Here is a 17060-nt window from a genome sequence, read left to right as displayed (position 1 = left end):
CTGGAACAAAGGGGCCAAGGGTAAACACTTGTGACCCTTAAACGAGAACAGTTCTTTATTGGAAAAGTGCTGGTGTGCTGACTTCCTCCTCCCTCCACCCACTGGAAAGACGCCCTCCTGACACGGTGCCTAGCCTCCACGGGAGGAAGCCCCAGCTCCTGGCTTGAGGACAGGGCAGCCCCCGGGAGCTGAAAGCCCATTTCTAGATGGTAAGCACTGGAGGGGGTGGGGGCCTGAGAAAGAGCAAGGTGGGATAGGTGTGAGGCCTGAGGGCCCAGAGGGACCCTGATGCAGCCCTGTGGCTGCCGGAGAGGAAGGCCCACGCCCACTGGTGCTCTCAGCACCTTGCCCTGGGCTATGCTGCCCCCTGCTGGCTGTTGCCACGGCCCTCTTCCCTGTCTCATTCTACCTAATGCCCAGCTGCCAGTCAGAACTGTGGATGCCTTGAGTCCTTTCTGTGCGGGGCTACGTGGAGGATGCACACAGTGCTGGTGCACCTCAGCCTGGAACCCAACCCTGCAGCCGGCAGCCCCACTGACACTGAGGCAAGATTCTCCCCGCCCCAGAGGCGGCTCTGCCCTCACGGCTCCTGCCGGCCCAGGGTGTGCTGGACAGGGCTGGCCACGCGCCGCTCTGAAAGCCCCCGCAGCCCAGCCTTCAAGTCTTTCCGTTGCTCCGCTGCGGTGGGGCAGCATCAGATCAGCCCGGAGCCTTCGGCTGAGTGAGCCTGCAGGTCACACACGCCTGTGAAGGTGAGGTCCTTGGCGTGAGGGGCTTGAGGCCCAGGGCACTTCTGGGCCCCCAACAAAGAGGTCTGGCCCTTTGACACCCCAGCCAGGTAGATGTCTAGGGTCTTGAGCAGCCGTCGTGGGCTCTTCTTGGCCAACACTTCCAGGTCTGGAGCAGAGAGGATTAGGGGAGGGAGGCTGGGCAGTGCTTTGGACGGCACAGTCGTCAGAGCCTCCAGCCTAGCACTTCTAGGGAACACCCCCAACCCCTGCCAAGAGAGATAAAGGCAAACAAGTCTCCAAAGACAGAGGGCCCACTGGAGAGGGAGGAGGAGGACACTGGCCTCAGAGACCACACACTCCACCTTGTCCAGGAAAATCCTGACTGAATGGTCAGGCCGCCTGCCGGCCCCTGGCTTCCAGGTTAGATTCATGCGATCACCTCCTCCTCATCAGGCCCGAAAGGGAGGAGGGTGGTGGTGGCCAAAGGCCAAGGGCAGACTCCAGAGGAGGCCGGATGGATGGAGTGGGGTGGGGAACTGCAGCTCCAGACAGTGGAGCGCCCGCCCTGGGGTGTCGGAGCCCCGGCCACCGCAGGAGAGGGAGCTCACCTTTGAGGACAAAGCCCGAGTCTGAGATGGTCTTCTCCTGGGTCCTCCAGACATGGGCGAGCCGGAGGAAAGTGGCCGCGTAGAAGCTGTTCACTACGGGGATGACCTTCTGCTGCCGGTTACACTCCCTAAGGACAGGGAGATGCCTGCTCAGCTCCCGCAGGGGAGCCAGCCCGGACCCAGGACACCCCCACCTCTGGGGCCGGGGTGTCCAGGCCCCCCCAGTTCCTGCAGGTGAGGAACAGGCTGAGGAGCTGGAAGCAGGCAAGGGAACGAATCAGGCTCTGCTGGGCCTCTCACTACTCACCTGGACAGACACTCCTCCCTCAGGGCCTGGATGGCGATGCGGGTGATGTTCACGGACATCAGACAGAACGGAAACTGCTGCAATGGAGGGGCCGGTGTGTCAGTGGCAACCCAGCCCCAGCTCCCACTGGCAGCCTCGCATGGCCCGCAGGGAGTCACGGTCCCAGAGGCCATGCCAACATTGTTGTTGCTCGCACTTAGTTTTCCTAAGAATCTTCCCGTCTTCCAGAAGGGGAAGCTAAGGCTCCATGACCTTACATAACTTCTGCAAGGTGTGGGAACCGGGTTCCCCCCGGGGTTGTTTGCTCCATCGCAGGCACGCAAGACCCCTGTGGCGTTCTCCAGCCTCCTCAGCAGCTCCGCTCCTTAGCTCTCCTTGGCCTTCCCCAGCTGTGCTGCCTGCCTGGGACCAGGCCAGCTCTTGGCGTTGGGATGAATACAGAGGAGTGGGACTCAGTTCCTTAACTCCGCGGTCCTTGAAGCCGCCCCCTTCAATTCTCCAGGTGATTCTGGTGATCTGGCTGCTCAGGGGCACCTCATGTAGAAGCACACAAATAGAAAGCCAGTCTCACTAATGGGCACCCCACCTCTCCACAACACACACAAGGGCTATGCAGGTCCAGCCGGGAGGATGCAGCAGGGAGCACGGCAGGGGTCTTCACCAAGACGGCCTCGGCATGCCCTGGGAGGGTCCACTTTACTGCTTTAGTTTTGGAGAGGCAATTTCCTTTATTATTATTATTTTTAAATCATTTTAGATGCGTGGGGCAGAGGGTGGGGTGCAGGCTGCTCCTGTCCTCTGGTTCATTCTCCAAATGGCCACAACAGCCTGGCTGGGCTAGACATAAGCCAGGAGCCAGGAGTTTGGTCCAGGTCTCCCACAGGAGGGGCAGGGACTCAACTATCATCACTTCCAGGGTCTGTATTAGCAGGAAGCTGTAGTTAGGAGCTGGAGCTGGGGATTGAACCTGACATTGAATGAGACATCATGTCTTATGCAGCATCTTAATGGCTAGGCCTAATGCCTGCCTGACAGGTTCCTTCTTATTCTTTAACAACAATGAAACAAAGCAAGCATGATTTCTTTTTTTTCTTTCTTTTTTGACAGGCAGAGTGGATAGTGAGAAAGAGAGAGACAGAGAGAAAGGTCTTCCTTTTTGTCGTTGGTTCACCCTCCAATGGCCGCTGTGGCCAGCTCATCGTGCTGATCCGAAGCCAGGAGCCAGGTGCTTCTGGTCTCCCATGCGGGTGCAGGGCCCGAGGACTTGAGCCATCCTCCACTGCCTTCCCGGGCCATAGCAGAGAGCTGGCCTGGAAGAGGGGCAACCAGGATAGAATCCGGCGCCCCAACCAGGACTAGAACCCTGTGTGCCGGTGCCGCAAGGCGGAGGATTAGCCTGTTAAGCCACAGCGCCGGCCAGCAAGCATGATTTCTAAATGGAAGAGCTTCTCCTGGGGAGTCTGCAGACCTGACTTACTAGCTTCCTCTGGTGCAAATAAACAAGAACGTCCACTGCGAGGGCCATGTGGGTCAGCGTATTCCTGGGTGCAGAAGAGAGCCAAAGTCTATGTACCCCACCTGCTTCCCAAGAGAAGAAAAACCCACTATATACAACACAGAACTAGGCTGTCCAGTAAGCCAGTACCTGGCTAGTGTAGTTATATAAGAGTAAATTAATTAAAAATTAGGCTGGCATGGTGGCGTGGTAGGTAAAGCTGCCACCTGCAATGTCAGCATCCCATAAGTGCGCCAGTTCAAGTCCCAGCTGCTTCACTTCTGATCCATCTCCCTGCTAATGGCCTGGGAAAAGCAGTGGAAGATGGCCCAATGTTTGGGCTCCTGCCATCCACATGGGAGACCCAGAAGAAGCTTCCGGCTCGGCTTCAGTCTGGCCCAGCCCTGGCTTCTGCAGCAATCTGGGGAATGAACCAGTGGATGGAAGATCTCTCTTTCTCTGCCTCTCCCTCTCTTGTTACTCTGATTTTCAAGTAAGTTAATCCTTAAAAAATTAAATCAAGCAAAACATCCAGCTCCTGAGTTGTATTACTCAAATTTCAAGTACTCAGTAATCACATGTGCTTAGTAACTATTCATTTATTTAAAGTGACATTTATTAACATATTTATTTACTTAACGGTTTTATTTTACTTTTAAAGATTTATTTTGAAAGAGTTAGAGAGAGAGAGAGAGAGAGAATTTTCCACGTACTGGTTCACTCCCCAGATGGCCACAATGGCCAGGGCTGGGCCAGACCAAAGCCAGGAGCCAGGGTCTCCCATGTGGGTGGCAGGGGCTCAAGAAGTTGGGCCATCTTCCACTGCTTTTCCTGGGCCATTAGCAGGGAGCTTGATCAGAAGTGGAGCAGCTGGGACTCAAACTGGCGCACATATGGGATGCCGGCATCATAGGTGGCAGCTTTAATCATTACAGCACAATGCTGGCCCCTTTAATGTTTTAAATATTTATTTATTTGAAAGGTAGAGTGACAGAGACAGGGGGAGAGAGAGACAGACAGACACAAATCGTTTATCTGTTGGTTTATTCCCGAAATGCCTATAATAGCCATCGCCAGGCAAGGCTGACCAAAGCCCAGGGCCTAGGCCTCCATTTGGGTCTGCCATGTGGGTGGCAGAAACCCAAACATTTAGGCCATCATCTGCTGCCTCGCAGGTGCATTAGCAGGATGCTGTGTCAGAAGTAGAGGAGCCAGGACTCAAAGCAGCACTCTGATATGGGTTTTGGGCATCCCAAGCATAACCTGCTATGCCCACTCCCTTCTCTAGATGGCGCACATTTGTCCATCAAGTAGACGAGCATTTCGAGATACTGCAGAAAGCTCTAATGAACAGCCCTGGACTGCAGGGCTGCTGGCTGCAGAGGCTTTCTCAGGCTTTTCCATGACACCCTGGTTCCAGATCTTGGCCTGGTGACCTGCTAGCTATGTGTCCCTGGGAAGGCCACCTAACCCCTAGGGCCCTCAGCCTTCCCATCTCTAAAAATCCAAAAGGAAATAAACTGAGGGCCATGTAGGAAAGAGTAAAGACTTGATGCAGGAGATGTGAGACTGCTCTCTTTAGAAAGTCCTTCCTACAAGGTTGGCCCATGGTGGCATCTAGGCACTTGGGACTCTGAGATGGTTCCCACCACTCCCCAGCTGATAGGCGTGGCTCACTGTTCCTCAACTGCTTGTACTGGACACCTGCCTTCCCTCTGTGACTCTGGTATGTACTAGGCAGACTGCCGACCCGAGCAGACCCAATAAAACCTTGGGGACTGGGGCAAGGCATTTGGCTGCACAGTTAAGTTGCCGCTTGGGATGCCCGCATCCCATATCGGAGTGCTCCTCTGTTTCCGATCCAGCTTCCTGCCAACCTGTACCCTGGGAGGCAGCAGGCAACAGTTCAAATATTTGGGTCCCTGCCATCCACATGGGAGACTAGGATTGATCTCCAGGCTCCTAGCTTTGGCCTGGCCCAGCCCTGGCTATTGCAGGCATTTGGGGAGTAAGCCAGTGGATGAAAAATCTCTCTCTTTCTGCCTTTCGAAGAAACAAAAAATTTAAAAGCAGATTTTTAAAAAAGATTTATTTATTTATTTGAAAGTCAGAGTTACACAGCGAAAGAAGGAGAGGCAGAGAAAGAGAGGTCTTCCATCTGCTGGTTCACTCCCGAACTGGCCGCAATGGCCAGAGCTAAGCTGATCCAAAGCAAGGAGCCAGGAGCGTCTTCTGGTTCTCCCACACAGGTACAGGAGCCCAAGTACTTGGACCATCTCCTACTGCTTTCCCAGGCCATAGCAGAGAGCTGGATCAGAAGTGGAGCAGCTGGGACTCAGACAGGTGCCCATATTGCATGCCAGCACTGCAGGCAGTGGTTTTACCCACTACGCCACAGTGGCCAGACCCCATAAAAACAGATTTAATAGGTGTTTCTCCCAAAAGGATAGAAATATAAAATTATCTAAGTGGCAGAAACTGTATGACTATTTGTTTTGCATTCAAAAGTTTTGGTTTCAATAAGGGATCTACGTGGCTGGCGCTGCAGCTCAATAGGTTAATCTTCCGCCTGTGGCGCCAGCACACCGGGTTCTAGTCCCGGTTGGGGCGTTGGATTCTGTCCTGGTTGCTCCTCTTCCAGTCCAGCTCTCTGCTGTGGCCGGGAGTGCAGTGGAGGATGGCCCAAGTGCTTGGGCCCTGCACCCATGTGGGAGACAAGGATAAGCACCTGGCTCCTGGCTTTGGATCAGCGTGGTGCGCTGGCCACAGTGCGCCGGCTGCATCGGCCATTGGGGGGTGAACCAACGGTAAAGGAAGACCTTTCTCTCTGTCTCTTTCTCTCACTGTCCACTCTGCCTGCCAAAACGGGGCTGGCGCTGTGGCGCAGTGGGTTAATGCCCTGCCCTGAAGTGCCGGCATCCCACATGGGCACTGGTTCTAGTCCCGGCTGCTCCTCTTCCAATCCAGCTCTCTGCCATGGCCTGGGATATAGAAGATGGCCCAAGTCCTTGGGCCCCTGCACCCACGTGAGAGACCCAGAAGAAGCTCCTGGCTTCAGATCAGTACAGCTCTGGCTGTTGCGGCCACCTGGGGAGTGAACCAGTGGATGGAAGACCTCTCTGCCTCTACCTCTCTCTGTAACTCTTTCAAATAATAAATAAAAAATAAATCTTAAAAAAAAAAAAAAAGAGAAGGGATCTACTTTACTAATGCATGTATTTGTGCAGACTTGTATCCAGCTGATTTTAAAAATTTAAGATGTGGGGCTGGTGTTGTATTGTAGTGGGTTAAACCGCTGCATGTGACACAAGTATCACATATGGGTGCCGGTTCGAGTCCTGGCTGCTCCACTTCCAATCCCAATCTCTGCTATGGCCTGGGAAGGCAGTAGAAGATGGCCCAAGTACTTGGGCTCCTGTACCTGCGTGGGAGACCGAAAAGAAGCTCCTGGCTCCTTGTTTTGGATCGCCTTAGCTCCGGCCACTGCAGCCAATTGGGGTGTAAACCAGTGGATTGAAGACTCTCTCTGCCTCTCCTCTCTCTGTGTAACTCTTTCAAACAAATAAATAAATCTTTTATTTCTTTTTTTTTTTTCAAAAAGCTTACTGTTTTGTGGCTGGCGTGTTACAGCAGGTTAAGCTGCTTCTTGCAATGTTGGCATCCCGTATTGGAGTCCCAGTTCAAGTCCTGGCTGCCCCACTTTCTAATCCAGCTCCCTGCTAATGTGCCTGGGAAGGCAGTGAAGATAGCCCCTGCCACCCACGTAGGAGACTGGGATGGAGCTTCAGACTCCTGGCTTCAGCCTGGCCCAGGTCTGGGCATTGAGGCCATTCAGGGAGTGAACCAGTGGATGGAAGATATTTTTCTCTTTGCCTCTCAATGAAACTTGACAAACTTGACAAATAAATAAATAAATAAAATGGAACTTAAAAAAAAAAAAGCTATTGTCTTGTCTCTGTTGGAAGGAGCTTTGTTTTGTTTACCAATGTGTACCTGGAGCCCACAAAAATAATAGCACAGGGGACACTGAATAAATCTTTGTGCAGTGAATGAATGAATTCCAGGTCCCACAAGTCTGGCATAGACAAATGGAAGGAACACAGGTCAAATTTGTTTTCTAAAATGGCGGCACCATCCCCTTTTACTGCTTAGGAAAGCTATCAGACCCAACCCCAAAGGCAGGTCCGGACAAAGCCCCAGGGGCTCCCTTTCCTGCTGAGTCAGGAGGAGCTCCCAGCGCTGCCAGCATTTCCTCGGGGAGAGCAGGGAGCTGAAACAGCGACATCCCTGCTGTGCCAGTGCTTTCGCACACTGTCTCGTGTCGTTTTCCCAGGGAGCCAGCTGAAGTCTCTATGCCCAGCTTGCAGGTGAGGAACCAAGGCTCTGAGGAGGTGGGGGACTTGCTTGCCACACACAGGTAATGAGTGGGCAAGCGCAGAGTCCAACCTAGATCAGACTGGCTAGGAAGCCCGTTCCTGGTTTCCTCTGCTGTCCTCAGAGCCCTCAGCAGTCACAGCTCTCCCAGTGCTCAGGTGCTGGTGCCCACCAAAGCCCACCTGGATGTGATGCCGAGACAGGCGGAAGATCTCCTGTGCCATCAGCCAGGTCTTTGAGTCCATCACCAGGTACAGTAGATGCAGGAGGGCAAGGAAGCCTGCCCCTCTCAGGTCTGTGGCTGGATTTGCTCCTGTGAAAGAAACCACAGGATGCAGGATGCCAAGGTGAGCAATGCTTAATGAAGTTCTGCTCCCTTGAGCTTCAAGGGCTTGATCTGGAAAGCTGCCCTGACAGTGGCCTCTTCCCTGCCTACAGGAGTGCAAGAAGTACAGGTCCATACGGCCCTGTGGGACCAAACAAGGGGTTGCCCAGCGCTCCGCGGGCAGCCGCCTGCAATCTTCTTGCTGCTACATGTGATCCTATGCATTCTTTCTCCACACAACAACTGGGCAGATCCTTCACAAAGCAAGACTGGACTTCTGGTTCTGGGGCAAGATGAGGAATGCAGTTCTCCTATTCTCCTGCTGCTACAAGCCGTGGACACTAATACAGGAAGCAGTCTTTCAGAAGACTCTAAAAGGTGGAGGAGGACAGCCTGGCTGGGGACCTTGAGAGCTGAGACACGACACTGAGTTTCCTGGGTCTCGTTATATGCCGACTGTGCCAGAGAAGGCAGTGACCCAGGAATGTCAATGGAAGCAGGCTACAGCTTGAATGTGGAAATGTAACCCCTAATTCATCTGGTGGTAACGTTTGGAGTGGGGCCTTTGGGAAGCAACTGGGAGCAGATGAGGGCTCCCTGGTGTGTTAGAGGAGGGCAGAGCGGAGCTGACACAGTCGCAGTCTCACCACGTGATGCCCTCTGCGTGTTATAATGCAGTAAGACGGCCCTCACCAGGTGCGTAATCCCCTCCCTCAAGATATCCATGTCCTAAGGGGTCAAAAAGGATAAAGACTGCAGGGAGAACGAAGGCTGCAAATCAGCGGTTTACCCTGGATTATCTGGGTGGATCAAGGTAATCAGAGGGTGCTTCAAAGTGGAGAAGAGAGGCAGAAGCATAGAGCCAGAGAAAGGCATAAGGAGAGAAGGAATCGGGCTCAGAGACACTGTCTCTGGCTTTGAGGATGGAGGAATGCAGGTGGCGCTCAGAAGCCAAGACAAGAGCTTCCACACAGGAGCCCAGCGCCGCGGACAGCTGGATCTCACCCAGTGGGAGCTGCGTCAGGTTTCTCCACTACAGACCAACAAGCTAAGCAATAAATTTGTGTTGTTTCATTTATTTTATAAAAATATTTATTTATTTGAAAGGTAGAGTGACAGAGAGAGGGATATATATATATATATATATATATATATATATATAGACAAAGAGTATAATCTTCCATTTTGCTGGTTCACTCCCCAAATGCCTGCAAGAGCCAGGGCTGGGTCAGGCTGCAGCCAGGAGCCAGGAACACTATCTGGCTCTCCCACATGGGTGGCAGGGACCTAAGTACTGCGGCCATCATCCACTGTCTTCCTAGGCACATGAGCAGGAATGCTGGATCAGAATCAAACCGGCAGTCTGATCTGGGATGTGAATGTCCCAAGTGGTTTGATACTCAGCTCTGGCTCCTTCAGCTTCAGCTTCCTGCCATTGTGGCAGTGATGGCTCAAGTAATTGGATTCCTGTCATCCATAATCCAGGAAAACCTGGATTGATCCTCACAATGACCCAGTCCCAGTCACTATGGGAATTTTGGGAATGTACCAGCAGATGGAAGCTCTTCAATCAATCAATCAATAAACAGTCAATGATTTAGCATTTGTGTCAAAAGTAAACACAGCTGAAATTTTACCAAATTTGGCAAGACATTAAATCTATAGATTCAAGAAGTTGAGCTAGGGGCCAGCGCTGTGGCGCAGCGGGTTAAAGCCTTGGCCTGAAGCGCCGGCATCCCACATGGGTGCTGATTCGAGACCCGGCTGCTCCAATTCCGATCCAGCTCTCTGCTATGGCCTGGGAAAGCAGAAGATGGCCCAAGTCCTTGGGCCCCTGCACTCACGTGGGAGACCCAGAAGAAGCTCCTGGCTCCTGGCTTTGGATCAGCAGAGCTCCGGTCATTGCAGCCAATGGAGGAGTGAACCAGTGGATGGAAGACCTCTTTCTCTCTCTCTCTCTAACTCTACATTTCAAATTAATAAATAAATCTTAAAAAAAAAGAAAAGAAATGGCAATCTGAATCCTGGATAGTCTGCACTTCTGTTCCAGCTTCCTGCTAACGCTCCTGAGAGGCAGCAGATGATGGCCTGGTGACTTGAGTCCCTGCCACCCACATGGAGGCCTGATGGAGTTCCTGGCTCCTGGCCTTTGCCTGGCCCACCCTGGGATGTTGCAGGCATCTGGGGAGTGAATCAGTAGATGGAAGATTGGTCTCTCTCTTTCTCCTCTACCTTTCAAATAAATAGGTAACTCTTTAAAAAAAAAATTCTAGAGACTGGCATCAGGGAAGTCAGCTAACATGGATAGATACGGGGCAGGTGTTTGGTACAACATTTAAGTTACCACTTGGGATGCCCACATTCTATACTGGAGTACCTGGGTTTGAGCCCTGGCTTCATTCCTGATTCCAGCTTCCCGGGAGGCAGGAGGTGATGGTTCAAGTAGTTGGCTCCCTGTCACTCACATGAATTCTGAGCTCCTGGCTTCAATATGACCCAGCCACGGATGTTTTTTGGGCATTTGGGGAGTGAATGAGTGAATGAGATCTCCCTCTCTCTCTTCCTTTTAAATAAATAAAATAAATATATACATACATATTTAAATTGCTGACCTCAGATACAGAAAGACTTTAGGGCCACTAGCCTTAAATAGTCAAATCGAATGCAAAAGGAACCATCTCCTGGCCAGGAATTTACGACCAGCAGCTATAAAGGGCAGAGATCAAGGACAAATAGACTACCAGCTGGCCAGTTTCAAGATGCTTATCAGAACTGACCAGGGGAATCTGCCCATAGCCAACAAAGTGGTTATCTTCCTGGAGCCCCCCTCAACCACCCTCTCTCCTTTAACAAGTCCTCCTGCTAACTAGAGAGCCTGAGATTGTCTTTGGGATACAGAGTCCACTGTCTCCTCAAGTGGACAGGCTCTTGAATAAGCCATCAACCTTTTTTTTTTTATTTTTGACAGGCAGAGTGGATAGTGAGAGAGAGAGACAGAGAGAAAGGTCTTCCTTTTTGCCGTTGGTTCACCCTCCAATGGCTGCTGCAGCCAGCGCATCTTGCTGATCCGAAGCCAGGAGCCAGGTGCTTCTCCTGGTCTCCCATGCAGGTGCAGGGCCCAAGCACTTGGGCCATCCTCCACTGCCTTCCCGGGCCATAGCAGAGAGTTGGCCTGGAAGAGGGGCAACAGGGATAGAATCCGGCGCCCCAACTAGGACTAGAACCTGGTGTGCCGGCGCCGCAAGGCGGAGGATTAGCCTGTTAAGCCATGGCGCCGGCCATAGCCATCAACCTTGTCCCTCGAGTACTGGCTTTAGTACAAATCATTTTAACTCAAAAAATACTATATAATAAAATTTTCATCAGTATTCAATAAAAAAGAGGAAAAAAACCCTCCAAATAAGCCAAATTCTAAATCTTATCCCTCCAGGGCTGTCCATGTCACTAGATATGCTTCACAATGGCCTGCAGGGCCATAAGGAGACCTTTCTGGTCTCAAGAATGCTGTACCTCAGGGCCTTTGCATGCGCTGTCCCTCCTCCTGGAACTCTCCTCCCCCTGTCCTGCCTCACAGTGCCTGCCTGGCTGGAAGAGCACCATCTGGCCTCTCACTCCAGCCCTGGAATGGGGGCAAAGGAGAGAAGATGAGCCGCTCCTCCCCTCTTACCCTGAAAGCCCAGGTCTTCCCAGTGGTCTCCGTGCAGGGCGCAGTCAAACTTGGAGCCAGTCAACTTCTTGTAGATGGTCTGCAGGACTCGGCCATGCATTGGGTCTTGGCTATCCAGGCCACCTGCCTCAAAACATACCCACAACCTGCTAGACTTCCTGTCACGGAACACTGGGTGCTTCTCAGAGAGCGGTCGATGTGGACTCTGCTCAAGACCCTTCTTAGCTTCCCCTCACCCACCAATGAGGCACACGCGAGAGCCCTGGTTTTGCCTTAGCCGCAGGGTGGACAGACAGCGCTCTCTGCCTGACCACACATGCAGCCCCCACGCACTCACACTGAGCAATGGTCAGAACCAAGTCCCTTTCTTCCCGAAGGCCCTGGTGGAGCTTTGGAGGCCCGAAGAGGCAGTGCCGGAGGGCAGCGAGCCCGGTCCTTCGAACGGTTGGCTGGATTCTTTTCTGGGGAGGAAGAAGCAGGTAAAGGGCTGAGCGCTGGGTTTACCTGCCTAAATGAACTCACTGCCAGGCTTAGACCAGCTAGCCCCCCAGCTAAGCGGCTGATCACTGGACCAGGGAAAGGGGGAGGGCGCTGTGAAGCACGGCTGAGTATCTGGAGTCAGGTCAGGTTCCTCCAGCACCCAGGTTCTTCTTCTTCTTTTTTTAAGAAAGTTTTTATTTAATGAATACAAATTTCATAGGTACAGCTTTAGGAATATAGCAGTTCTTCCCCCCATACCCACCCTCCCACCTCCACTCCCATCCCACCTCCTACTCCCTCTCCCATCCCATTCTTCATGCAGATTTGTTTTTAATTATACACAGAAAACCAACTCTATACTAAGCAAAGATTTCCACAATTTGCACTCACACAAAGTATAAGGTATTGTTTGAAAACGAGTTTTACAGTTAATTCTCATAATACAACTCATTAAGGACAGAGATTCTACATGGGGAGTAAGTGTGCAGTGACTCCTGTTGCTGATTTAACAATTGACAGCCCCCAGGTTCTTTGCACGGAGACAGACATGGCCCCAGCTGCAGGCATTACCAGCCAGGTCTTTTCACTTGGTGTTTGGGCTTTTCCACAGCTCCCTATTCCGCTGACTCCTTTGGAGGCTACAAACGCCCAGGTCAGGGTTTCCCAGCATGGATACCGCCACTCCTTGTAGGTCTCTCTTTTTCTCTTTGTGAAGCACATACAACTATACAATCTAGCATCCCTGTCAACTTCCATATGGACAGGGCCAGTGGGGGAGGGAAGTTTAGTGGGGACTCACTAGGGTGAGATGCCTCTGAGGGGTGGCTGGAGTCTTCTGGCCATGACCAGCACTTCCTAAACTAGGCTAAGCCAGTTCTCATGGCTCAGGGCCACTGGTGCGGGCTTTAGAATATTCTCTCTTCTCAGCCTCTGTCCTGAGCAGGATTTTAGGTTGAAGATCTGAAATTGCATTCCTCTAAACTTACTACTGATCACTCAAAATGTCACCAAAAGCCTTCCAACTTCAAATATTCTTTCTTTTTTCAACTCCATGTCTGTCATAAATTTCCAAGTGGCTTCCGGCTCCTTGAAGGAATGGAAGATTTTCCTCCACTGGCCATGAACTATGACAGTCTGCCTGGCCTGCCCAGGGAGCCACCTAGTATTTGACTCCACACCTCCCCACCCTTAAGAAAGAAGAGTAGGGACACAGCCACAAGAGAGCTATGAGCTCAGTCCCACAAAGGCTACCAAGGCCCTGCATGAAATCATGAAATCATGATCTTTGGCTATCTGTGATTCTGTCGCTAAGACCTTAAGTGAGGCACAGCCCTCAACTGGAAGCTTCCATCTTGCATGGTGCATCTGGTAGGATGGAAACCTGGCTCCTGAAAGACGGTGCTGTTTGAACCCCAGACTCCTCTACTGCTGTACCTTGAAGGAGGAGAGGTCCACTGTCTGGAAATGCTGCAGAGCCTCACTGAAAGAGACCAGCTGCCCAGGCTGCTCTGCGCGGGCCCGGCTCCCTGTGGTAAAGGGAAGACACAGCATTTGTGATGGAAGCCATTCTGTCAGCAGCATTCACCGAGGGTCCTGGTTGTCACCTCCAAGATGAACACTGGCTTCCAGCTGAACATTCAGATACCTACAGCCACAACCAGTCCTTTTTCAAGGGGCTGGCATTATCTCCCAGGCTGACTCTTTTTGGATGAGGTTGTTCAGGGTCTTGCTGGGCTGATCACTGTAATGAGGAGCAGACAGATCTGCCTTGCAAGGGACTCCCTAACCCATTCATCTGAGCAGACAAGACACTGCTTGGAGCAGGCATGCACGCAAGAACTTGCCACCAGATAGTCTGGGGGCCTTTCCTAATTTCTACTTTGCCCCCTCTCACATCCTGTGCAGGATCCCACTCCCTAGCCTCTGTGAGAGCCCACAGGATGAAGTGACCAGTTAGTGATGCAGATCATGGCCGATACTGTTAAGCATCACCTCTCTCCAGGAGCTCCAGTGGAGCTCAGGCCAGATCCGGGTCCACGTTCTGCCCCTCCCAGAGCTCTCTCCAAGCCTCTCAGAAAGGGTCACAAGACAATCTCTGCCCAGCTTTCGAGCCTTCCAGAAGATGGTTTCAGACCCCAACCTCAGAGCCTTCCTAGTGCAGTGGGCAACCCAAGCAGCCTTGCACAGGGTCCTCAGCTCCCTGCCCCATCTTCTGCCTTGTCACCCTGCAAGCTGGCCCTGAACACTCTGTCTTCTCTCAGAAATGAGTGCACGATGGGCAGGCAGCAGCCCCTGCCTGTCCCGTGCCCATGTCCCCCAGAGGTAGAACGTAGCTGTCACTGGATTTGGAAGAGAGATTCCGGGCTATGTCAAGCAGCTATGATAAGAACACTCGGGAATTTTGTCTCTTGGTCGCAGAGTCCCAGAAGCATCAGGCAAACGTGTGGACGGTGCCTTCGCCAGCAGCTGGGCTACGCGAGGACAGGGACACTCTCAATTACCTGTCTCTGGCTGGATGGTGTCCACCGCTTCCCATTCCTCCTGGGCTCTGAGCACCTCAGTATTCACACCTGCAACAGTGATGAAAGGAGAGTCTCTTGAGACCAGGTGTGTCTGAGGCACTACTGCAGACCCCAGCCTCGTCTGCCTTCTTTGGGACCTGTCAACCCCAACACCCTGCTCCCTCGTCACACAGCTACCGGAGTGAGCTTCAAAAGTACAGAGCTGATATCAGCCACCCGGTTTGCAAAACCCTCATGGATTCCCAGTAACTCCCAAGATAAACCCATGCTCAACAGCAGAGCACCTAAATCCCTTCACAATCTGGATCCTTCTTACCTCTCTAGCATCGCTCTAGGGCCATACAGAACCACCTGGTGCTCCTCAGCGTGCTCTGCACCCTCCCGCCCTCTGTGCCTTTGCACAAACCGCGCTCCCTCTGCTCAAGAGCAGGGCCCCGGACTCTCATCAGACAACCCCTCCCACACTTTTTTTTTAAAAAAAGATTTATTTTGGCCGGCGCCGTGGCTCAACAGGCTAATCCTCCGCCTTGCGGCGCCGGCACACCGGGTTCTAGTCCCGGTCGGGGCATCGATCCTGTCCCGGTTGCCCCTCTTCCAGGCCAGCTCTCTGCTGTGGCCAGGGAGTGCAGTGGAGGATGGCCCAAGTGTTTGGGCTCTGCACCCCATGGGAGACCAGGATAAGTCCCTGGCTCCAGCCATCGTATCAGCGCGGTGCGCCGGCCGCAGCGCGCTACCGCGGTGGCCATTAGAGGGTGAACCAACGGCAAAGGAAGACCTTTCTCTCTGTCTCTCTCTCTCACTGTCCACTCTGCCTGTCAAAAAAAAAAAAAAAGATTTATTTTATTTATTTGAAAGAATTACAGAGAGAGGTACAGACAGAGAAAGAAAGAGAGAGAGGTCTTCCATCTGCTGATTTACTCCCCAGATGGCTGCAATGGCCGGAGCTGCACCAATCCAAAGCCAGGAGCCAGGAGCCTCCTCCAGGTCTCTCACACAGGTGCAGGGGCCCAAGGACTTGGGCCATCCTCCACTGCTCTCCCAGGTCACAGCAGAGCGCTGGATTGGAAGAGGAGCAGCCAAGACTAGAACGGGTGCCCGTGTGGGATGCTAGCGCTTCAGGCCAAGGTTTTTTTTTTTTTTTTGACAGGCAGAGTGGACAGTGAGAGAGAGAGAGACAGAGAGAAAGGTCTTCCTTTTTGCCGTTGGTTCACCCTCCAATGGCCGCCGCTGTAGGCGTGCTGCGGCCAGCGCACCGCGCTGATCCGATGGCAGGAGCCAGGTGCTTCTCCTGGTCTCCCATGCGGGTGCAGGGCCCAAGCACTTGGGCCATCCTCCACTGCACTCCCTGGCCACAGCAGAGAGCTGGCCTGGAAGAGGGGCAACCGGGACAGGATCGGTGCCCCGACAAGGACTAGAACCCGGTGTGCCGGTGCCGCAAGGCAGAGGATTAGCCTAGTGAGCCGCGGCGCCGGCCAGGCCAAGGTTTTAACACGCTGCGCCACAGAGCTGCCTCCCCCTTTTTTTAAAATAAAAGATTTATTTATTTATTTGAAAGCAGAAATACAGCAGAGAAGGAGAGAAAGAAAGATCTTTCATCCGTTGGCTCACTCCCCAGTGGACACAATGGCCAGGGCCTCGGGCCAGGCTAAAGCCAGAAGGAACTTCTGTTCCCAGGCACATTAGCAAGGAGCCGGATCAGAAGGGAGCAGCTGGGACTAAAACCTGAGCTCCAATGGGATGCCGGCACTGCAGGTGGAGGCTTAACCTTCTACACCACAACACCAGCCCTTCCAACCTTCTTTTCCTGCTCTGGTTAGCTCTGACATCTCCCTCTCCTGGAAGTTTTCTTTAACCTCATTAGTCTCCATTAGGAGCCACTCCTCTGTGAGACTTTGATACCCAGTGCTTATTAAATTGTGACTGTCTCTCCCGTTATGTTACCACAGGTGTGTCTAGTGCCTGATCCATGAAAGATGCTCAAAAAATGTTGGGGGGGGGGCAGCGCTGTGGCATAGCAGGTAAAGTAGTAGTGCCGGCATCCCATATGGGTGCTGGTTCAAGTCCCAGCTGTTCCACTTTTTTTTTTTTCTTTTAAAGATTTATTTATTTATTTATTTGAAAGTCAGAGTTACACAGAGAGAAGGAGAGGCAGAGAGAGAGAGAGGTCTTCCATCTACTGGTTCACTCCCCAATTGGCTGCAATGGCTGGAGCTGTGCCGATCCAAAGCCAGGAGCCAGGCGCCAGTTCCTGATCTCAGCCTGGCTCAGCCCTAGCCATTGTGGCCATTTAGGGATTAAACCAACAGATAGAAGGTAACTGTCTCTCTACTTCTGTGTATTTCTGCCTTTCATCTTTGCTACTTACCAGCTGTGTTTCTACCAAGTTACTTAATCATCCCTAACTCTCATGGACTGTTGTGTGGATATGGTAACTCTCCAGGTTCTTAGAAGGGTACGTAGCCCAAAGTTAATAGCTCAAAAAATGTTAGCCATGGGCTCAGGCCCTGTAGTGCAGAAGAGAGTAGGAGCAAGTGGCAAGAGTCCAGGGTCT

The 17060-nt window shown here is 52.4% G+C and overlaps 1 protein-coding gene across 2 annotated transcripts in view; it reads right to left on the bottom strand.

Moving 5' to 3' along the window:
• Window positions 1–17060, bottom strand: part of ELMOD3 (ELMO domain containing 3) — a 29581-nt gene continuing 12521 nt past the window's right edge. The window contains exons 6-13 of one of the 2 annotated variants that reach the window (XM_062209757.1): window positions 14489–14557; window positions 13422–13513; window positions 11845–11968; window positions 11508–11630; window positions 7698–7828; window positions 1647–1723; window positions 1340–1467; window positions 1–897 (exon numbers count right to left, since the gene is read on the bottom strand). In XM_062209757.1, the coding sequence (XP_062065741.1) occupies window positions 695–897; window positions 1340–1467; window positions 1647–1723; window positions 7698–7828; window positions 11508–11630; window positions 11845–11968; window positions 13422–13513; window positions 14489–14557 (947 nt within the window). In that variant the 3' untranslated portion in view covers window positions 1–694. The remainder of the gene's footprint in view (window positions 898–1339; window positions 1468–1646; window positions 1724–7697; window positions 7829–11507; window positions 11631–11844; window positions 11969–13421; window positions 13514–14488; window positions 14558–17060) is intronic. The other variant, XM_062209758.1, reaches the window with a different exon arrangement.

Source organism: Lepus europaeus, chromosome 13, assembly GCF_033115175.1.
Source record: "Lepus europaeus isolate LE1 chromosome 13, mLepTim1.pri, whole genome shotgun sequence".
NCBI classification, from domain to species: domain Eukaryota; kingdom Metazoa; phylum Chordata; class Mammalia; order Lagomorpha; family Leporidae; genus Lepus; species Lepus europaeus.
This window is presented reverse-complemented; position numbering and strand designations above follow the sequence as displayed.